The following is a 24,124-nucleotide window of genomic DNA, read 5'->3' on the forward strand; positions in this document are numbered from 1 at the left end:
CGGGGTGGAGGTGATGGTAATGTGCAGAATAGCGATGAAATACAGTCAGTAGCTTAGTAATGGTATGTGAATACAAAACAAGGAAAGCAAAACACTGGTTCAGTGTTAGATCAATATGAAATTCCTGTGTGTGATATCGGAGAGGGGAGGGAATAGCACGGGGTTACTTTGCAGGTGGGGTCCCAGAAAAGAACAGTTTACTTAGAAATGGGTCTAGCTTCAGACAGTTTTGAGTACCACTGGCATACATGGTGAGTCTTGGAAGCAGGAGCCGGTTCCCATTGACCTTTTGCTTCAGCATGCATACTTGAGTACAAAACACACGTCTTCCATCCCATTTAAAATGTAACGGCTCAGCCCTCCAAATGGCACTTAACTCATTCATTTCCCCAGAGCACCCTCTTGGATTGCCTTGCTTTTTTTCACAGATGCAATAATAGCAAAAGCACAAGACCATCCCCAGGTCCTCTTCTTCCAGCTTACCTCGTTCTTCCCTTTCCTTCTCCTGACTTCAGGACTTCCCCACAAGAGAGTCATGACCTTTGCTAATGTTGTAAGGTGGGGCGGGGGGGAGCTTGTATTTTTTCCTCACTTCATTGAGATGCCCACATTCCAAATACCTGTAGTGCTCACAGGTTTCTTCACAGGGAGACGTTCTCTGCACAGCCCTCCACCTCTGCTCTCCTTCAGGCGGGGCTTTTTTTTTTAGTAGGAACACACAGGAACACAGTTCTGGCTGGCTTGGCATCAGGGGGTGTGGCCTAACATGCAAATGAGCTTCTGCTGGGCCTTTTCTACAAAAAAGCCCTATGCTAAACAATGGCGATGTCGGGGTGTGTGGCCTAATATGAAAATGAGTGCCTGCTGGGTTTTTTTATACAAAAAGGCCCTGCCTTCAGGTAATGTCCCCTGTAGCTGCGTGCCTCAGCTGTTCAATCCAACAAAGGGCCAGTACCCTCAAGGGGCACTGAACACATAGCAGCAATTCTCTCAGTGGTATTTTTTCCATTGGTTTATTAATGGCAGAATTTTGGTACTTTCAGCCAACATATTGAGGAAATGTATCCCTACCCAAAGTACTGGCTATTAAGTTAAATGAAATGACTGCTACTAACAGGGGTCATTTTGTAGAAAAAATAGGTGGTGGAGCTCATGAGCATAACTCATTAGCATATGCCGCCCTCCCCCAAGCCAAAAGCAACCCCAGGCAAGTGAGGCCTATTTGGGCTGGCTAGAGATCCAACCAGCCCAAGCAAGACTCACTCACCCTGGGGATCTCCAGGGCCGCCCCCCCCCCCCCAGTCTAAAGGCCAGCAAGCCACCTGCCACCCAAAATCACATAATAATAATAATAATAATAATAATAATAATAATAATAATAATAATAATAATAATAATAATAATAATAATAATAAAAATTTATTTATATCCCGCCCTCCCCGCCTAGGCAGGCTCAGGGCAGCTAACAACATATTCAGATAAAAAGTTATACAGTAATTTTAAAATGACATTAAAAAGTTATACAATAAGAAATGGAGAAAGGGTGGGGCGAGTTTCTCCAAGGATTAATGAAGGCTGCTGAGGGCGTGGCAAAGCCCCTGGTGGCTGGCTGGCTGCCTGCTCTCCTAAGCCAGGGATTGTTATGAAGTTGCACCTACTATTCAATGGACAAGGTAGGTGGGGAGAAAGAAGGGGAACCATCAGAAAGGTTCAGGAGCTGCACTCCTATGAGTGCCTGCTGAATCTGAGACCTGGCTACAACCCACCCCAATCCTTGGAGAAAGTGAAGTGCATTGAACTACAAAAGCTGTAATTAGGTTTGCGGACTTTTTGAGAGGCACAGACAGCTTAATTCCAGATTAAATTTGTAAAAACATGTACAACGAAATAGATGACATCTCACTTGTCACCCTGAGGTCCGTGGGGAAAGGCAGTATTAAAAAAAATACAATAAACAATTTTGAACATTTGCCAACATTGTTTTTCAGTTAATTGTTAGGCTGATTTCCTATTCTGTTTCTGCAGATATCGATGAATGCCAAAATGGACAAATCTGTCAACAAAACGCAGACTGTATTAACACAGCTGGAAGCTACCGCTGTGATTGCAAACCTGGTTATCGGTTCACACCCGTAGGCAGATGTGTGGGTAAGTCCTGCCTCACCAGCATCCCCTATCGATCTGTTTGTAGCTTCATTAATTAATGCCTAGAACAAAAAAGTGTCCTTTTTCATATAAATGTAGAAATGGCACTTGCTTGTATGAAGACAGATGGATAGAATCTGTACTTCCAATATAGTGTCTTTTACTTTAAATTTCAGTCTGTGATATTTTTGAAGACCAAGCTAGAGAAACTTCCTACCTTTAAACTGTATGTTTTTCTGACTTGGAAAGTTCAACAAGGACCTAGCCAAGAGAACACGAAGTATTTTTCCTTTCCTCTATACAGCACATGCCATTTCTTTTGCTTAATGTACTAATAAATATGCTGTCCTGAATGAGAAATTTCAGGAGATTTGTATAAGCTTTGTGATCTTTATCTGTGAAGCAAAGTGTGTTATCTAATTTAGGGCCCAAACCTCAAAGTGCTGTGATGATTCAAAGATTTTTTTAAGCATCTTTTCCCTCTTCCAGATCCCTAGTAGAACCCATTCCTCATTGGAAGGAGAGACCAACTTCTGATTTTGCAAGATAAAGAGCTCTCTAGCTTCACAGCTGTATTCTTATATACTGATGTTTTCTTGGGATTCTCCCCCCTCCCCCCTTACAGCATTACATTTTCTGAAATGCACCTTTCCCTACAGTCTGGTTTTGCATTGTTTTCTGAAGTCCTTGCAGGAAAAGGGTGTAGAATTCTTATTTTGAGAATGAAAAGCTTGTTTTGTTTGGGTACAGGCAGTAACCCAACATGTTGAGGAACGTAATTGTTCTTGAGGGTCCTTCACTAAAAAAGAAACAGGAAAATCCAGGGAAGCGATTGATAGGAGCAACAATACCCTAATGTAAATTGGCACAAACATCACTTCCCTGAATTTTGCTCTGGCTTTCCTAGGAAGAAGAAGTATGGTGCAGTAGTTGGATAGGTGATAAATTATACCACTTTTAAGTAACCTGTAATGGAAATGAAACTGTACATTGGGACTGTTAGCGAGCTTAATCTGCTGTGAGATATCTTAATGGAGTCAACTGCTGGCAAACGTTTTTCTTACTGCTTGAGTTCAAAAAGCAACTTATTGTTCTGCACAATTTAGTTTTGTTTTGAGTGGCCTGCATTTAGATAGCCCATATTCTTAGAATCTTCACACATTCTAAATTAGTGCAATTCAGATCTCTCCTATATTCTTAAAGGTAACACGAAAAGATATTTTAGGTATGCCTCTGCTTTCGGGAAAGATTACCCACATAGGTTTCTGAATGATTATTTGTGAGATACAGGAAAGCTTCCCCTGAACGTAAAACTTCTGACTATGATATACCATGAATCAATGCTTTATTCTCGTTATATGAAGCAATGGCTATCAAGCTGCTGTTGAATTCCTTTGCATTTAATGTATCAAGTGATATCCTCTATTCAGGAACCATTACTTAGGCTTTAAACGATTGACTGACAGCTTCACTGTTAAAGATATTCTTATCCACCTCAGCTCTGTGTTACTTTAAGCAGATGTTCCATTTCTGGTCAAAGTCAAATAAAGAATAAGAGGGCTTCTGGTGTCCTGGCCCCACTTATGGACTTCCTGATGGCATTTGGTTTTTTTGGCCACTGTGTGACAGAGTGTTGGACTGGATGGGCCATTGGCCTGATCCAACATGGCTTCTCTTATGTTCTTATGAAATCCAGAGAAACCACTGGATGCTTGAACATTGTCTAAAATAGGGTGCATGGTGTCATCCTATCCAAGCCTGTTGTTAGGTAAAGAGGATGTAGAAGATCTCTCTTGAAGGAAGGAGCCCCTGCCAGTTAGAATAGACAAACCTCAGATAATGGACCAAGGAATTTATTCAGTATAAGGCAGTTCCTATGCTCATTTTTAATGCACTATTTTTCAAAACTCTCGTTCTTCAGATCGTAATGAGTGTCAAGAAGTACCAAACATTTGTAGCCACGGTGAATGCTTTGACTTAGATGGAGGTTATTACTGCCGTTGCGACACTGGATTCACAACAAATGAAGACAAAACTATGTGTCTGGGTATGTTTGAAACATTCTTACCCATCTGAGCAGACAAAACGGTCAGTACACATCCTTACAAATAATATGTTAGCAGGTGACATTCCTTAAAAATAACTTGTTAGCATTTTACCACCACAGTGGCCCCCACAGAACCATCTGGTGACCAGAATGATCCAGCATCTGTTGATGAAAAATGCTTCACAGTTTTGCTTCATTGCTAGTGAAGAATTATCAATACTTGTTTTTTATTGTTTTGTTGATTTTACTTGCTTTATCTGCCTGGCCTTAGCGTCACCAATAATTGTGATCTGCTAAGATTATACAAACCCACCCCCCAAATCCTTAGTTATATAACAGGGGTGGCCAAACTGTGGCTCAAGAGCCACATGTAGCTCTTTCACACATATTGTGTGGCTCTTGAAGCTCCCCTTACCACTTCAGCCAGCTTGGAGAAGGCATTTCTCTCTTTAAATCACTTCTCCAAGCCAAGCGAGCTGGAGGCTGCATTTAAAATTAAAGTTGTTTCTTTCTACCTCTTCCTCCCTCCCTCCCTCCTATTTGCCTGCTTGCCTTCCTTCCTTCCTTGCAGCTCTCAAACATCTAACATTCATGTCTTCCAGCTCTTAAACATCTGACATTTATTCTATGTGGCTCTTATGTTAAGCAAGTTTGGCCACCCCTGGTATATAAATTGCCATTTTAAAGGATGTTTTCTCTGAGTATTTCAAAATAATATTCAATAAAGATACCATTTATTGATAATGTTTGGAACTTCACCTTGAGAAATTAGGTAATCTAGTACTGGATACCATATAGTGATTTGCAGTTCTGATTGCACATGAGGCCTCCTAAATGGATAGTAGAATTCCTTGACTTCTCAGCCCAGTTATGGGTCTTTATTAGGGCAGCCAGACAACCCCTTCAGTTCAAAATGGGGAGTTCCAGTCTTCCATATGATGCCCCTTATTTCTTAGATCTGTCTCTCTCCAGAATGTGAGAGCTATATGACTAAGCCACCAAACTTTGTGTTGAATCCAACAAATTTTCTGCTGGTTGAAATGAAAGCAGGGGTTCTCTTTGCTCACCACAGAAGGTTATAGTGGTGATCATGAGACCTGCATGTTCAAAAGCTATATGAGACAGGAATTGTAGAACAGATGAAACTGAGACCGATTTCCCACTCAACTTACACCGCTCTCTCGTTCCTCTTCTCAGCGGGGCTTCCTTCCGATTTCGCACAATCTGCCCTGGGGCTGCAGCTAGCATTGGCTTTTTTGCGCAGCAAACAGAGCCCTCTAAAAACCAGTTTCTGTTTGCTGCGTGAAAAAGCCAACACTACCTGCAGCCCCAGGGCGGATACTGTGAAATCAGAAGGAAGCCCCGCTGAGAAGATGAACATGAGAGCAGCGTAAGGTGAGTGGGAAATCGGTCTGTTTTAGAAAACTGACTGGATCCATTCCTCTGTTTTGTCTTTTCCGCTGGACACATGTAAGCATATAGATCTTAGGAAAGATGTGTCAGGAGACTTTTCTTATTCTGCTGACAGATATTAATGAATGTGAACGAGATCCCTGCGGAAACGGCACTTGTAGGAATACCGTCGGCTCATTCAACTGCCGCTGCAATATAGGATTCATCCTTTCGCACAACAATGACTGCATAGGTAAGGAAACTCTCCACTGATCCAGCTGAAACATTTCTGATGTTCATACTTCTCAACTATAATTAGTTACTGAACTGATGAACAAGGCTGAGGGTTATGGTGCAATGGTCACAAAGACGGCATAATGTTATGAGTGGCAGTGTTGCACTGTCATTGTGAATAGGCCCAGCAGTATTCTGCCGAAGAGACGGTCTTTCTGTGCTGTAAAGAACATCCATTGCATTCTGGATCTGTCAGATCTTTTACCCCTCTCAGAACCAGATAGGGGCTAGAACTGCATGACTTATCCATAGAGGCAGCTGTGTCAGAGTAATAATATTGCCTAACAGTAGTGAGCTATTCAAATAGGATTGCTGTGAGAAGATGAGGTTTATGTATTTAGAATATTTCTGTGCTGTCTCTTCAAGCCCTGCTTGGAGCAGCTTATAGTTAAAACCATGTCACAATAGTTATTTTTTTTAAAACCATTAAAAACAAACCATTGAACATAGCATAAAAATCACCCACAATAAAACAGAAGTAGACCATTGAAAAGCTGGAAGATTAAAATGACTAATTAAAAGTCTGGGTGAAAAAGATGTTCTGGCTTGGAACGTGGAAGGAAGTAAATTAGGTGCCAGGTGAGCCTGAAAGGTGGTGGTGGGGGGGATATTCCAGTAAGTGAAGTGCCTCTGTGGAAAATGCCCTGTCTCTAGTTGTCACCTGTCTCACCTCTGAAGATGGAGACACAGAAAGCAGTGCTTGAGAAGCAGACCTTACTTAACCCGTCGGCTGGATAGTATGGGAGGAGATTGTCTTTTAGGTACCCTAGCTCCTGCCGTTCTTAAAAGTACGAGTACTTTGAATTGTGCCTAGAAACAGATGGATACCAATGCAGATTTTTGAACACAGGGGTCTATGATCCCTGTAGCCAACCCCTGCCAATAGCATGGCTGCCACATTTTGGTCCAGTTGAAGACACTAGATCATTTTCAAAGGCAGTACATAGCCCACAGAACAGAATCCTTGAATTTTCTGCCAGTAATTCATAAGAAGAAAAGAATTACTTCCAGAGTGGCATGGAAACAGACAGAGGCCACAAACACTTAAAAACTGCTCTCCTCAGAATAGATTTGATTATGAATTTGGACTGGTTGTCTCGGTCCATACCCAGGCACTACTGACAAGCCATTCTGGTTGGAACTAAGAATCCCATTTTGCAAAGCTGGGAATGGTATTTAGAGAATCGGATACAGATGCTGGAAATATGAGAAAGTACACTGCTTTGTTTCGATAGTCTTCTTTGTGGGTGGATCCCTTTTTGTAAAGACAGCTGTTTTTTTAAAATATATATATATATATATATATATATATATATATATATATATATATATATATATATATATACACATTTATATTTGGATGATTTAATCAAAAGTTCGTTGTTTCTCTTTCATTCCTTCTCTCCCCACCCCCGCTTCATTTTCTGCATCTAGATGTTGATGAGTGTGCCAGTGGAAATGGCATGCTGTGCAGAAATGGGCAGTGCATTAACACCGTTGGGTCTTTCCAGTGTCTCTGCAATGAGGGTTATGAGATGCCTCCAGGTGGAAGGATCTGTATGGGTATGTATAATATAGTGGGTTCAGTGCAAGGAGGAGATGCGGTTGCAGTGAACATAGCTCTCTTTATTCAGTACAGCATAGTAACGGCTGAACTCTAAGACTCTACTGGGCCAACTATATACAGTTCAAGGTTCCCGCACAAGGATGCCATTGGATCGTTCAAACCAGCAGGGGGCCCGTGACTGGAACAGGGCAGCAGGGATTTGGATCCTACTGCCCATTAGTCCGCATACACAACCTCATGTCTCAAACTTAAAGGCAGGATTTTGCGATTTTGCTGTTGCTTAGTAGGGCAAGACCTTGGGACATATCAATCGGTCATACAATCTGTTCCTTCCAAATTCAGATATCTTGGGAGTGGGGAGGGGCCATGCCTCAGTGGAAATGCCTCTGTTTTGCATGCAGGAGATCCCAGGTTCTTTCCCTGCCATCCCCACTTTTAAAAAAACCAAGTAGCAGGTGATGTGGAAAATCTATACCTTAAGCCTTGGAAGAGCTGCTGCCAATCAGAATAGATAATAAATAGATAATACTGACCCTGATAGATCCATGGTCTGAGTCTGAATAAGGCAGCTTCATTTGTTCATCTCACAATTAGTGACTGTTCTTTGAAATTGAAAGGACAGGAGCGCCAGCTTTAATCAGATCATTCAACTGTAGCTGTTGAAGCCCTCCCCCTTCCTCAGGTAATATACAATTTATCAATAAAATTATCTATAATATGCAGTATATATTGGCTGGCACTGTATTAGCTGCTAGCAAGTAGTATTTCTGTCCAAAGACACACACACTCAAAGTGCCTCCTCTTTTCTAAATCACTGATTTAATTAGTACTAAATGTAATTAATAAAGGGTAGGAACATTAATGAGACTTTGAAAAAAAAATGAAACATCAATATTGGGTTTAAGCAAAGGTGCATCTGTGTTTTCGGAAAGCAATGTTATATTTTTATAAGGTTTTTCGGGAGGGGGGGGGAACAATCAGAAGAATTTAAGGTTGACAGCCCAAGATCGAAACAGATTGAGATGGAATGACCTGGCTAGGAAGAAACACTTCAGCAGGCTCTTTAAACTATAGCCCATAGTTCAAGAAACTGGAACTATGTTTTCAAAGGAAAAGTCAGAGTCCAATTTCACACTAGGCTTGCTCCAGGTGGAGAGCCCTTTTATTCCCGGCACTTCTCTTCATTTTTGCACAAGCTGCCTGGAGCTGCAAGTTGGTTTCGGCGCTCTTCTGCAGTAAGCAGGATCCTCTTCCAAGCGGTTTCTGCTTGTTGCGGAAAAGCAGTGCGCCAGCTCGCAACTCAGGGGCAGCTTGTGCAAAAACAGAGAGAAGCGCCAGGGGCAAAAGGACTCTCCATCCGGAACAAGCCCTAGTGCAAAATCACTCAGAGTAAACTGAGCTAGATGACAGAGAGAGCTGGTGTGGGGCAGCCGTTGTTGCCAAGCTAGGACCTGGGAGATGCAGGGCTGCATCCCTGTTCTGCCACAGAAGCTTACTAGATGCTCTTGAGCCGGTTGTTCAGTCTCAGCCTAACCTAGCTAGCAGGGTGTTGTTGGCTGGTTCCACACTGCCGGCTCAGGGCAGCAGCATGCTGACCCGGAAGTGAGCCAGCGGAAACAGGAGTGCCTTGGAGCATCCAGATGGTGCTTGGCCTGCCCCTGGAACAGGGACTGGCTGCGGAATTCCTGGAGGAGCTTCCAGAGCACTCCTGCACCCAGCCACCACTCCCCTGGATGCTTCCCAGCCATCCAGATGACTCAGTAGGTGCCTCAGAGGCGCCTCAGTGATTAGGTACCACTTTGGAAGTGGTACCTTTTTGAGCCAGCTGCCCTTCAGGTAGGGATGGGTTGAGGGTGGGGGTGGGAGGGAAGGCAAATGTGCACATTTGTCCACTCGCCTGCCATCCTTGGGGCAACTTAGTGTAGCATTTTAGTGAGTGGACTCTTATCTGGAAGAACCGGGTTTGATTCCCCACTCCTCCACTTGCATCTGCTGGAATGGCCTTGGGTCAGCCATAGCTCTGGCAGACGTTGTCCTTGAAAGGGTAGCTGCTGTGAGAGCCCCCTCAGCCCCACCCACCTCACAGGGTGTCTGTTGTGGGGGGAGAAGATATAGGAGATTGTAAGCCACTCTGAGACTCTGATTCAGAGAGAAGGGCAGGGTATAAATCTGCAGTCGTCTTCTTCTTAAACTGCCCATCTGGAACCAGCCATTGTGAGCTACTTTGGGTCCCCATTGGGGAGGAAAGTGCGGTATAAGTATCTAAATATATAAGAGGACAAGTGCAGTTGATTGGCTGATTATTATTTCCCGTAGATATCAATGAATGTGCGTTGGATCCTGGGAAATGTGCACCTGGTACATGTCAAAATCTGGATGGCTCCTATAGATGCATCTGTCCCCCAGGATATGTCCTTCAGAATGACAAGTGTGAAGGTACGTGAACATCTTTCATACAGTGGAAGTCGAACCAGCTACCTGAACCACCTTCCGGCAGGATCAGGTCGTGAGCAGAGGGCTCCAACTGCAGTACTGCAGCTTTACCGCTCTGCGCCACGGGGCTCTTAAATATCCTATTAGGGATAATTGAAAAAGGGGCCAGGATTTTTGACTCTTAAGTTAAGAATATTGCCTTGCTGCACCCCAAGTCAAACAAAAGGGAACACTTAAATAAAAAGAGAACGAGGAGACAGCATAAGTCAGAAATAATTATAGTGAGAGAAGTTGAAGGTATAAGTCATGTTAACAGGTAAGATGTTTTTAGATTCAGTATATTCCAGAAACAGTAAAATTACTCGTTGTGACCTGCCCTTTGCCCGCTTGTGGGGAGGGTGGGATATAAATACAGATAGATAAATAAATTTGGGGGTGGAACCTGAGGAGGACAGGGTTTGGGGAGAGGAAGGACATCAATATGGTACTATGCCATAAAGGCCACCTTTCAAAGCATCCATTTTCTTCAGGTGAACTGATCACTGCCGCCTGGAGATCGGTTGCAATCCCAAGAGATCTCCAGCCAGCATCTGGAGATTGGCAGCCCTCTGCCAGTTGCTGCTTTGATGTATGTTTTTGTGGAGCTTGCAGTACTGACACGTATGAAATCCCTTGCAGATATTGATGAGTGTGTGGAAGAACCGGAGACATGTGCATTGGGTACCTGCAGCAATACCCCGGGCAGTTTCACTTGCCTGTGTCCTGAGGGCTTTATTGTGTCCTCTTCTGGAAGAAGATGTCAGGGTAAGGTGTTGTATTATCCATGGTGGTCTTGGGATTCTAAATTTCTAATGTGGCCTGTAAAACAAAAATCAGAATTTAATCACTGCATTTCCATGAAGGTTGTTTCTAGGAGGCTCTTAAATGCCAGCATTAAGGCTTGTAGGCATGATCTGGCCTGTGAAGTTGTTTTGCTTGGCTCTTGAGAGTTATTATGCCAGAATAAAGTTTGCACTCTCTGGATCTTCCTGGTCCAAGCAGAGAATCCTTGTGCTTTGCGTTCCCCTCTATGTCCCTCTCTTCTGGAGCTTAGGGAGTATTTTATTTCCCTCACTTGCCGTTTTAACAGTGAAGCCATGCCTTTTCTTGGGATCTAGGACTTGGTACATCTCCATTCCTGGTAGTAGTTGAGACATGGTTGGGGTTAGCTCCCTGGGATGACCTTCCCACAATGAGCATGATTAATTCTGCCTGGAACATGCATTTATCAGAATCCCAAAACCACTTTGTGGCTTGGCAGCTTTTGCTTGGGTTTGAAAAAAAAAGGGAGGGGTGTTTGTGGTATAGTTTTGTAGCTGAATAGATTAGACAAATCTTACACATGTGGTTTTAGCCTTTCCTTATGGAAATCACTCCTTGTTAAGAACAAACCCCCAAAAGCATCATGGTGGGAGTTTTGCTTAATATCCTGTTTTAGTCAGTGGCCTTTGCCATGATTTGCAGTTTCACTGAGTAGTCCTAATAATTTTAGATTGGAAAATGTAGAAATATTGATTTGCAGCTTCCAGTCAGAAGTGCCGCTGAACAAAAGCCCCACTTGGCCCCGCTTACTTTCTAACCAGGGCTTTTTTTTGTAGCAGGAACTCCTTTGCATATTAGGCTACACCCCCCCCTCCCCCGATGTGGCCAATCCTCCAAGAGCTTACAGTAGGCTCTGTACTAAGAGCCCTGTAAACTCTTGGAGGATTGGCTGCATCAGGGGTGTGTGGCCTAATAGGCAAAGGAACTTCTGCTACAAAACAAGCCCTGCTAAAAACACTTGGCAGGCACCAGGAAGGGTATCAGTAGGTGCCACAGTGGCCAAGGGTGCCACACTGGGAATCCTGATGTAGTCTATAACAATGTTAATTATTTTTTATTCTCTGTTAAGAACATAAGAGAAGCCATGTTGGATCAGGCCAATGGCCCATCCAGTCTAACACTGTGTCACACAGTGGCCAAAAAAATTATACACACACACACATATATATTTATATATATATACACTGTGGCTAATAGCCACTGATGGACCTCTGCTCCATATTTTTATCTAACCTCCTCTTGAAGCTGTCTATGCTTGTAGCCACGACCTCCTGTGGCAGTGAATTCCACATGTTAATCACCCTTTGGGTGAAGAAGTACTTCCTTTTATCCGTTTTAACCCAACTGCTCAGCAATTTCATCAAATGCCCATGAATTCTTGTATTGTGAGAAAGGGAGAAAAGAACTTCTTTCTCTACCTTCTATATCCCATGCATAAAACATGGTATCATGTCATCCCGCAGTCGACGTTTCTCCAAGCTAAAGAGCCCCAAGCATTTTAACCTTTCTTCATAGAGAAAGTGTTCCAACCCTTTAATCATTCTAGTTGCTCTTTTCTGGACTTTTTCCAATGCTATAATATCCTTTTTGAGGTGCAGTGACCAGAATTGCACACAGTATTTCAAATGAGACCGCACCATCACATTAAAGTGCCAACATGGTTCTCACATGCTTTTAAAAAAGATTTGTTGTCTTCTTTTGATTCTGGGATGCTCCTTTAACCAGGAGAAAGAAGAGGAAAGTTGAGCTTTTCTACTAACACTGAGCATTTGCTCAGTTAGGTTCTTCCTCCAGTATCTCAAAAAGGCAGCTTTGGTTTTGTTCAGGGCTTTTTTTGTAGAAAAAGCCCAGCAGTTACTCATTTGCATATTAGGTCACATTCCCTGACATCACCATCATTTCACACAGGGCTTTTTTGTAGAAAAAGCCCAGCAGGGGCTCATTTGCATATTAGGCCACACCCCTGACACCAAGCCAGCCGGAACTGCATTCCTGTGCATTCCTGCTAAAAAAAAAAAAAAAGCCCTGGTTTTGTTAACATGAAGGTTTATTTAAATAATAATCTCTTAGTTCCTCTGTTTCAGTGATCAGTGGACACAACAGCACTACATATCTGCAAAAGTTTTTTTCTTTTTTTTGGAGAATTCCCCCCCCCCCTTTCTTCAGCAAAAGATTTTATAAATCCTGGGATGTTGCTAAGTGCGAATCTCCCATCCAACAAAACTGAACCAACGGCTGGTTTGCAGCTGACACTCAGACTGCTCCTTTGCCAGCAAGAAAGGCTGCCAGCTCTGTCTGCGAGATGCTTGTGGTTTCCGTTCTGCTCCAGTGCTTAGATTACTTGGCCATGGGAGAGCACAGTGTGGTGATGCAAAGCAAGTAATGCTCTCTCTTAACCCGCCATACATTTTGCCAAAATCACTAAGGAAGAGGAAAGGACAAGGCCAGCAATTGCCACTCCGATATTCTCTTTCCATGATACATTGTGGGATCCTGGGAACCAAGGCTTTTTTTCGAGCAGGAATGCACAGGAACTACTTTGCATATTAGGCCACACACCCCTGATGTAGCCAATCCTCCAAGAGCTTACAGGAGGCCCTGTACTAAGAGCCCTGTAAGTTCTTGGAGGATTGGCTACATCAAAGGGGTGTGGCCTAATATATAAAGGAGTTCCTGTTACAAAAAAAAGCCTTGCTGGGAACCTACTGCAGCTTCTTATCTTTGGTGTGATGATTGTTTAGCAGCTGCTGCTTAGGTCCGTCCTAGAATTTCCATTGGAGGAAGGATTTTGGTCTGGAAGCATAACTTCCCCAACTCTCCTCTCCTGCAAAAGCCCCAAATGCCCCAAGGCTATTTCCAAGGTATGGAGAACCCCCAGGAATAACTGCAGGGGGGGGGGGCGGTTAGAGGCCTGCCACAGAAGATGGGAAATTGGTGTGAAAGTGCCACCCCGCTAGGGTTGCCAAGTCCAATTCAAGAAATATCTGGGGACTTTGGGGGTGGAGCCAGGAGACATTGGGGTGGAGCCAGAAACAAGGGTGTGACGAGCATAATTGAACTCCAAGGGAGTTCTGGCCATCACATTTAAAGGGACAGCACACCTTTTTAAATGTCTTCCTTCCATAGAAAATAATGAAGGATAGGGGCACCTTCTTTGGGGGCTCATAGAATTGGACCCCCTGGTCCAATCATTTTGAAACTTGGGGGTACTTTGGGCAGAGGCACTAGATACTATACTGAAAATTTGGTGCCTCTATCTCAAAAAACAGCTTCCCCAGAGCCCCCGAAACCTCCAGATCAATTCCCCATTATACCCTATGAGAATCAATCTCCACCTAGGGAATAATGAAGTGCTCAGCAGACGTTTCCCTCCTCCCCCCCACCACCCCGTTTCTAGAAACTTTGAAGCAAGGGATTGGCCTCTCTACTCACGAGTTGCAGCCAACTTCTTCCAAGTAACACAGACACCCCATCCCAAGAGGAAGTCTTTCAATTGGTGACTGAAGCCTCCGGAGGGGGGAAGTCACATGGTCCTCTGGGGGTGGGGCTTCCTCCCGCCGCCAGCTGACTGGGGGCGGGGAGGAGCTTGGGAAAGTGGAAGAACCCCCGCTGGGACCTGGGGATTGTCAAGCCTACACCCCGCTTCATGGTTGGAAATGTTCAGGCAGGATACAGCCCATTGTTTGAATATCACATCTACTTATCCCTGCATATGTTTGACTTGCATCATTCTCTTGGTTGTTTAGATCTGAGAGTGAGCTACTGCTTTACCAAATTTGAAGATGGGAAATGTTCAGTTCCCAAATCTAGAAACCATTCTAAGCAAGAGTGCTGCTGCAATATGCGTGGTGAAGGATGGGTGATCCATGTGAATTGTGCCCACAAGAAGGACAAGGTTTGTATGAAGTCTTTGGATTACTCTGTTCAGCTCCTGTTAAGACATAAATAATTGTAAGAGAGTCACAGAAGGGAGGTGAAGAAAAGAAAGAAGGTGCCAGGTAAATCTACTTTTTTGTTTTCCTTCTGTTTTATTTTTGTTTTCAATAATTAGTCACCAGAATTTGGGATAGGTATTTGTGGGTTTCCTGCATTGTGCAGGGGTTAGACTAGATGACCCTGGAGGTCCCTTCCAACTCTGTGATTGTATGAGTTACAGCTTCTGCACATAGTCAGTTAAAGAGCACTGTTCTTGATCTGGAAGGTATCTTCTGTTTATGAAAGAGCTTGTTTTCCAGCTGGCATGTTGCGCAGAAGGAGAATTTGAGTTGTGCAAAGCAGCAGGGTGATTCTGCCATGGAATCTATCTTTTGTAACCCTGACCGCAGGGCAGCCAACTCTGGCTTGGGAAATTCCTAGAGATTCAGGGGTGGAGTCTGGGGAAGGTGGATTTTGGGAAGGGAGGAATCTCAACAGAGTATAATGGCATAGAGTCCATCCTCCAAAACAGCCACTTACTCCAACTGATCTGGAAATCAGGTGTACTTCTGGGAGATCGTCAGGCCCCACCTGGAGGTTGGTAACCCCATATGGCTGATCTCTGAAGAGGTGTTTGCAGAGCAGCAGTTGCAGACATTTTTCTTTCCACTCACAGTTCTTTGGAAACCCAACCCATTAAATGTATGAGGTATCCCATTCAGATATAAATGCTTATGCCGTTAAAAATTATTTTTCTCTGGATCAGATTCACTCTGATTTTACAAGTACCAGGAAAACAAATGATCTGTGGGGAAATTTTTATGTGTCCAAACGCAGACACCAGAGCAGAGTGTACTGACAGGACAGGCTTGAGAGAGAGAGGCAAAGCCTTATGGGGGAAAAGCCAAACAGAAATGGCTACTAGACAGGAATTGGCCCAGTCTCGCTTGGAATTCTGCCACAGTAGACCAGTTTCTGGGCTATACCATGTCAGACTGCAGGCATGCATAACTGAATGCTTGTCCATACGTATAAGACCTCCAGTGGAAAATGGTTAAATTTCTGCAGCTTAATGATCTATATTTTATTTACAGAAGCTTATCAGCAAATCTGCCCGTTTGGATCTGGCATTCTGGTTGGACCCCTTGGTGAACCAATTGGTAAGTCATTGCTGTTTGAAGTATTATCACATCCTAGAGCTTTTTCTTCTCTCTTACGCTGCACTCTTTTACAAGGTCCAACAATCTCTCCGCTCAGTTTCACTCTTTGTGAGCTCTGTAAAGACCCACCAATGGATCCTGTAGCTTGGCAGAGCAATTTCATTAAGCCTTCTGGAACTCTAGTTGAGGAATTGGTGCTTCCTCTTGGGATGACAGATTTGACTTTTCTCTACGATATCCTGAGAGGTGGACCTTCCTGTAGCAGCAGCAGCCTTTGAAAGATTCCTTTCTGTTCACAAAGAAAGCAAAGTCTGTGTGTGGAGAGGTGGTGGTGGTTAATTTCAGCCTGGTACCTGAAAAAGGATTTATCTATAGAAATACTTTTTGATAAACATCTTTATCAGGTCAACAGTGGAAAGTTCCCCTATTCTGAAAGGTGCTTCCTTAGAAGGGTTTAGATTACACACAGTGTGCTTTCAGATTGTGACCAATTTCCCACTAGCCATATGCCGCTCTCACACTCCTCTTCTCAGCACGGCTTCGGTCAGATTTTTCGCATGGCAAACAGAAACTGGTTTTTAGGGGATCTTGTTTGCTGCATGAAAGAGGCGGAGCGAGTTGCAGCCCCGGGGCAGATAGTGTGAAATCCGATGGAAGGCCCACGGAGAAGAGGAGAGTGGCATAAGGCTAGTGGGAAATAGGTTGCAGTTAAATAAAATTTCTAGGAAGTTCTCTTTTTGTTGTATTTATATGTGCATGTTAGTGTGTGTGCATGTGTGTGTGCACCTTGAAGTCATGGCAGCCTCTGGGGACTGCCCCCTATTGGGGCCTGGAGGATATTCGGGGAGGTGACTGAATGAAACCCTGACTTCTGGTAGTCCAAGGAGGTCTCCTATCCAGAGTCGACCCTGCTTAGCTTTTGAGATCTGATGAGATTACACTTGCCTGGGCTATCCAGGTCAGGGCAGAAGTACTTTTTGATATAAGAGAAGCAGAAGAACCCACATACACAATTACACAAATGACTGCTCAGAAAACCCCCCACAAAACAGCATCCTGTCTCTTCAGTTGTTTAAACTATTGTTCCTCCTTTAGTTTTATTTCTTAGAAAATGTGATTTTAGGAGAAATTCAGTGTTCGGATCCAGTCGTTAACAGTTCTTTTTCTTTTCTTTCTTTTTTGGGTCTCTCCCCATTCAATTAATTTTGGGGCCAAGATGCGGATGAGTGTCAGGATCCAGAAAACTGTAAAAACGGGCAGTGTATCAACACTGATGGCTCCTACCGCTGTGAGTGCCCATTTGGATACATCCTTCAGGGACAGGAATGCATAGGTAAGCAACAGCACCACCTGTAATTCTGAAACTGCCATTCCTCCTCAGCCAGATCACATCCATTAAGCAAACCTTTTCTGTGTTTTGAAACCATCTACAATTCTGAGCTTCCTGTGGCTGCTGAAGAGATAAGCTTCGGGCCATTGTAATAAATGCTGTGCTTTTGTTTTTACTGGCCCCAGACACCGATGAATGCTCTGTAGGAAACCCGTGTGGAAATGGAACTTGTAAGAATATTATCGGAGGCTTTGAATGTACCTGCGAGGAAGGGTTTGAACCAGGACCCATGATGACCTGTGAAGGTGGGTGCCACCATTATCCCAAGGGGTGGTTGGGAGGGTTTTTCCAGAGGCATCTAGAGTCTAGAGCAGGGGTGGCCAAACTTGCTTAATGTAAGAGCCACATAGAATAAATGTCAGATATTTGAGAGCCACAAGACGTGATTGTCAGATGTTTGAGAGAAGGAAGGGAAGAAGGTAGGTGGGTTGGTAGGTAGGTAAGTAGGTAGGTAGATAGATAGAGATAGATAGATAGATAGATAGATAGATAGATAGATAGATAGATAGATAGATAGATAGATAGATAGATAGATAGATAGATAGATAGATAGATAGATAGATAGATAGATAGATGGATGGATGGATGGGGAGGGAGAGGTGGAAAGAAAGCAACTTTAACTTTTAATGCATTATCTAAGCTGCTGACTGGCTTGGCTCGGAGAAGTGATTTAAAGTGACAAATGCCTTCTCCAAGCAGGCTGATGGGGCGGTGGGGGCTTTGAGAGCCACACAAGATGTATAAAAGAGCCACATGTGACTCCCGAGCCACAGTTTGGCCACACCTGGTCTAGACATCTGGGGAAGTGAGCTTCTCAATCATCCTGAGGAGCCATGTACTCTTTTGCATTTCTTCTGGGGTTTTATTGGTTTTACTGGCTTAATGCTTATGAATTTTAATGCTTTTTATGTTTTTATTATTCCATCTTATTTTATTGTTCTTACGACACAGATGTCAACGAGTGTGCTCAGAATCCTCTCCTTTGTGCCTTCCGATGTGTGAACACATTTGGGTCCTATGAATGCAAGTGTCCCGCCGGCTATGTCCTCAGAGAAGACAAGAGAATGTGCAAAGGTAAAATACCAACAGAGTTCCCGTTGGTTATTGAAATAATGTCAGATGAGTTTGAGCCTTCATTCAAAAAGGTTTGGGTTTTTGTTTTGTTTTTTGGAGAGGACAAAATAATGCTTACATTGCAGAACAACAGCTTCTATTTTGTAATCATCATTAAGTGATAATTAACAGAGGAAATGATAGATGACAGAGGAAAAAATGCAGGCAAACCTCTTGCTCTTTAGTAGTGGTATATAACTAGCAATGGGGAGCCTCTTCCAACACAGAAAAGGCAACACACCCTCTGCTCTCCCCACCCTCTGGATTTTCATAATACTATTAAGTGTTTATATTTTAAACGTTCAGTAAATACCAAATCAAGCAGAAATTTTCTAAAATTGTTGTTAGCCGCCCTGAGCCTGTCAGGGGAGGGTGGGATATAAATATAATAAAATAAATAAAAATTGGAAATAACTAATAATCTGCAAAACGATTCCTAGTTCTCTAAAAAAAATGAAGACTAATTGAAATACTTACATGTGGGGGGTTTATTTAGATTGTATTCAGATATCACGTGTAGCCACAATTAAGGAAAAATATGCACAAACCCAGATTCTTGTTGGGGAAAACTTAAATTTTGTTGTTTCAGCTAATTGGAGCTAGTGTCTAGCTGTGATTTTTTTGTGAGAGAAGGGAGGTGGAAAATGTTAAGGTATGCATATGAAAGCTGCAAAGTCAAGTTCCTGAAAATTTTTCCATAATCATGTTGCATGTAACATCCGAATGTCAGAGTCAGATTTTCTGAAGTAACATAACTATGGATGGGCACAAACCACATTTTTGCAGTAAACCAGGAGGTTGGTACCCTGCTACTCAGCTGCTTGCTGGTCATGGCTTTTTGGGGCCAGCAGAAATCTGGGGTTAAAGCTGCTGGGAGCCATGGGCAGCAGAAAGCAGGGTTTGGAATACCTCTCAGCCATTTCACCTTCTCCTTTTTGTTACCACCAAAAGTCACAGCAAGCAGAAAGCTGGAGGTGAAAAGGCTTGGAGTCACTTAAACCCTTATTTTCTGTTCCCCACGGCTTTTCACAGAGAGCACAAAACAGTAGTTTAAATGGCTCCGAGCCATTTAAATCAAACAGCTGAACCTCCCTGCCAGTCAGCTGTTTTTCTTCACAAACTGCCACAAACCAGCACAAACAGCATCAAAATTAATGGAAGTTTGTGGAGGCTCTTCAGTTTGTGAATATCACTTTGTGAACCACAAACTGGCCAAAATTCATAATGAACTTTAGTTCATGAGCTGGTTCATGCCCATTTGTACATAGAAGTGAAATTGCATTAGGCCTATTCTTGTTCTTCTCTTGTGAACGAGGGTGGAATTCTAGCAGGAGCTCCTTTGCATTTCAGGCCACACACCCCTGATGTAGCCAATCCTCCCAAGAGCTTACACGGCTCTTTTTTGTAAGCTCTTGGAGGATTGGCTGCATCAGAGGGGTGCGGCCTAATATGCAAAGGAGCTCCTGCTAGAATTCCAACCCTGCTTGTGAACATTTGAGGCATTGTCTCACCCACAACTGTGGTGCCACATCTCCAATGGAAGATCTCCAGATCCTTCCCCTTTGCTTCTTACTTTCCACATCTCTCTGTGAGAACAGTCTCACAAACCTAACAGTGGCCTTTCCTGTCAAGGGAAGCTTTAACCCTATAGTGATTTTTGAGTGTGACAGGCCTAAACTGTCACATCAAAAGCCTCATTTGTAGTTTGTTAAAGAAAATACTAAATTGGTAATGCTTGCTTCTGAACAGAAATTGTGAGGGAATAACCAGTATCTTAGATACAACATCCTTGCAAAATAAATTATACAAGAAAAAAGGAGCTTTAAGTACCCCTGTCCAGAATCAATGGCATAAAAATGACACATCTAATTGGACACAGATTGTTCATTCTGTTTATATATTTTTGTCATGTATACATCTTTCCAAAGTATTGCAGAGCTAACTTTATGAGTTTATATAAATGCAGCAGTATATTTTTGTTGAGTGAAAACAACAACCTATTTCACCTTTTGCCATTTTTGTAAAAAAAAAAAAATTCCTTCAGATCAGAATGAGTGCGAAGAAGGACTTCATGACTGTGATTCAAAGCAAATGGAGTGCAAAAATCTGATCGGCACCTACATGTGCATATGTGGGCCTGGGTATCAGCGTAGACCAGATGGCGAAGGTTGCATTGGTAAGTGAAGACTAGGTCTTCTCTGGCTGATTTCAGATTTCTTGTTTAGAATGAAAATTGTCTAATGATCGAGAAAAGACCCCCTTGTCTAGCAGTCTGCTTTAATCAGTGTAGCTGATAGAAGTGAAAAGTGCCCTTAACTCACAGATGACTTACGACAGCCCCGTAGGCAAGAGATGTTCAGAGGTGGTTTGCCATTATCTACCTCTGCATTACAACCATGCATATTCCTTGGTAGTCTCCCCCAGGGGTTTTTTTGTAGCAGGAACTCCTTTGTGTATTAGACCACACACCCCTGATATAGCCAATCCTCCAAGATCTTACAAGGCTTAGTACAATCCTATCCTTGGAGGACTGGCTACAATCTAATATATGCAATCTAATATATGGCCTAATATGCAAAGGAGTTCTGCTTCAAAAAAAGCCCTGGTCTCCCCTCCAAATACTAACTAGGGCTGACCCTGCTCAGCTTCTGAGATCTGACAAGCTCAGGCTAGCCTGGTCCATACAGGCCAGCTGATACTACAATGTAAATTAAAGTCTTCCAGCCAAAGTAGCCAATATGTGTAATATTATTCCTAGACATATCCATACGGTCATGAGAACAGATAAGCTTGCAAATGTCATGTATGAGCAATGCAAATGAATGATTTAATCCATGTTGTATACTAGTGAAACTCAGGTTGCAGTTGACAGGAAGTTGAAGGAATCACAACTAAACTCATAAGAACATAAGAGAAGCCATGTTGGATCAGGCCAATGGCCCATCCAGTCCAACACTCTGTGTCACATAGTGGCCAAAAAGCCCAAGTGCCATCAGGAGGTCCACCAGTGGGGCCATTCCATAGATAAGTTGTCATGCTTTGGGGAATAGGGTGCAGCAAATGGGAAATTTTAAGATTTCTATTTGAAAAGCAGAACAAGTGCCCTAGCCAGTCTGGCATGAAAAAACATATTAGAAGTATTTTGGTCCTGTTGTGACATCCATAAAAGAAGGCTGATGTCATATTTTGTAATTTTCATTCAATCAGTTAAGCGAATCATTTTTGTAATCCGCCTTGAGTCCCAGTAAGACAGGCTGGCTATAAATGAAAATAATACCACCTGCTAGGCAAACAACATGATTAGAAAGCAATAAGATCCTCAGCCTTCTTAAGATACTATGAACATCACCACAAGGCAGTGTTGCATAAAGTTATAGCAATATAAAATAATTGATTTTACTTAGTTTTCCCAATTCTGATTGGATGTGTTGCATGCTGAATCTCTGTGAAAAGACAGTCTGTAGATTAAGTAAATAAGTAAAAAAATGTTGAATTACGTAATATAATTACATTAATTGTTGGCATGTGTTTAAACAAAAAACAGATGAGAATGAATGTCAAAGCAAACCCGGGATCTGTGAAAATGGACGCTGCGTAAATACAGTTGGAAGCTTCCAGTGCGAATGTCATGATGGTTTCAATGAAAACGAAGCTAAGAATGAATGCATAGGTCAGTCTTTTGGTTAGCTATTGGTATAGTGGAGGGGGTCTGCGGCAGTAGTTATTCTTGGCCTTTTGTGTCTGATATCTTCAGGATTCATGTAGCATGTGGCTTTCTGTTTAACAGTTGGTATAGGGTAGTTATTACTTATGAAATGAGAGCTTTGGTTTAAGAAAGCAGCACACTTAAACAATGGGGGAAATTTGGGGGCATAGTGTTTTTGGGCTACTTCATGTGCATAACTCAGGGCTTTTTTCGCAGTAGGAACTTCTTTGCATCAGGCCCTCCTGATGTAGCCAATCCTCCAAGAGCATACATGACTCTTAGTACAGGGCCTACTGTAAACTCCAGGAGGATTGGCTGCATCAGAAGGGCGTGGCCGAATATGCAACGCAGGCCCCTCAGTTGGATGCATACTAAATGTGGAATTTCCACTGGTTGCTCCTTTCCGCTATAGACCTTCGTTATGTCATTCTTCAGTGTCCCTTATCCCTCAAGAGCAGCACTTTGTGGAGTTCAATGAACTGCAGTAGAAGGGGAGAGGCAGGCTGGTTACATTCTGTAGTTGGAGAATATAGTCTGGATCCAACCCCATGGTTATAAACATATGAACGTATGAAGCTGCCTTATACTGAATCAGACCCTCGGTCCATCAAAGTCTACCCAGACTGGCAGCAGCTCTCCAGGATCTCAAACTGAGGTTTTCCACGCCTAATTGCTAGACCCTTTTTAGTTGGAGATGCCGGGGATTGAACCTGGGACCTTCTGCTTACCGAGCAGATGCTCTACCACTGAGCCACCATCCCTCCCCACCATTATAGCAGACATCAGGCTTTGAAGTCCTTATGCACATCCAGCAAAAAAAAAAATCTCTTCTCGTTACTTATTACCAAGTTGCCTACAAGCAGATGGGTTCATGGGAAGGTATGGATTAATGGAGTGTAGCCATTAATCTGCTTTGGTTTCTGCACCAATTAGCACTGTATTCCTCTGTTCTTATCTAACAATTCTTTGGAATAGGTTGTTCATGTCTTCCTTTCTTGGGATTTGATGGCAGAGGCCAAATGTTCTAGTTGTAACAGGACTTTTCTTCTCTCAGTGTCTTTTCTTTGTTTCCCCCCAGACATCCTGTTCTCTTTCTCCCTGCTGCCTGGCTTTACTTCTCCCTGCTAGCAATCTCTAAATGCGGCTAAGTAAGCTTTCTTCTTTTATACTCTTGATTCAAAGTCCCCATTTCACACCCACAAACACATGCACACACACACACTCCTTCCAAAACCCTGGCTATGGGCTTTGACATATTGCAAGTGACATTGTTTTGCTTTGCAGACAACCGAGAAGGCTACTGCTTCACCGAAGTCCTACAAAACATGTGTCAGATCGGATCCAGCAACAACAACCCTGTGACCAAATCGGAGTGTTGTTGTGATGGCGGGCGAGGATGGGGACCCAACTGTGAGCTCTGCCCCTTCCAGGGCACCGTTGCTTTTAAGAAGCTTTGCCCTCTTGGCCGCGGATTCACGACCAGCGGAGCAGGTATGATTTATTTGGTTTGGGTTTTTTTTAAAATTTCTGTGCATCATTTCCACTCAAATAGGAGGATCTCCAAGGCGGTGACTGTCAAGACATTATATCAAAGTTGAGGGGAAGATCAGCAGTTATAGAACAACCGCCTAGAAACTGAAACACCAAAATACCTGTTCAGCTGAACAAAGGTGGCTTGTAGCCAAGCACTCCATTCCAAAGACAGATGGGCACTTCTGTCTCCAGAAGAAGAAGAGTGCAGATTTATACCCCGCCCTTCTCTCTGAATCAGAGACTCAGAGCAGCTCACAATATCCTATATCTTCTCCCCCCACAACATACACCCTATGAGGTGGGTGGGGCTGAGAGGGCTCTCACAGCAGCTGCCTTTTCAAGGACAACTCCTACGAGAGCTATGGCTCACCCAAGGCCATTCCAGCAGCTGCAGGTGGAGGAGTGGGGAATCAAACCTGGTTCTCCCAGATAAGAGTCCACACACTTAACCACTACACCAAACTGGCTTTCAGTTTGGCAATTTTTACTGACCCCCACACCCACTAGAGACTCCCACTTTGTCCAGTCTGTTGTTCCTGCTGATCCCAAAACAAAATTGGAAACACTG

At 43.3% G+C, this 24,124-nt stretch overlaps 1 protein-coding gene across 1 annotated transcript in view; it reads left to right on the forward strand.

Annotated features, from left to right (window-relative positions):
• Positions 1–24,124, forward strand: part of FBN1 (fibrillin 1) — a 307,005-nt gene that overhangs the window by 256,876 nt on the left and 26,005 nt on the right. Inside the window, 15 exon segments of the mRNA XM_060259853.1 lie at positions 2,026–2,148; positions 4,067–4,192; positions 5,721–5,837; positions 7,313–7,441; positions 9,762–9,881; positions 10,557–10,682; positions 14,486–14,596; positions 14,599–14,634; positions 15,749–15,814; positions 17,031–17,147; positions 17,330–17,449; positions 18,156–18,278; positions 20,362–20,493; positions 21,862–21,987; positions 23,308–23,514. Coding sequence (XP_060115836.1) covers positions 2,026–2,148; positions 4,067–4,192; positions 5,721–5,837; positions 7,313–7,441; positions 9,762–9,881; positions 10,557–10,682; positions 14,486–14,596; positions 14,599–14,634; positions 15,749–15,814; positions 17,031–17,147; positions 17,330–17,449; positions 18,156–18,278; positions 20,362–20,493; positions 21,862–21,987; positions 23,308–23,514 — 1,779 coding nt within the window.

Source organism: Heteronotia binoei, chromosome 19 (genome assembly GCF_032191835.1).
Source record: "Heteronotia binoei isolate CCM8104 ecotype False Entrance Well chromosome 19, APGP_CSIRO_Hbin_v1, whole genome shotgun sequence".
Taxonomy (NCBI): domain Eukaryota; kingdom Metazoa; phylum Chordata; class Lepidosauria; order Squamata; family Gekkonidae; genus Heteronotia; species Heteronotia binoei.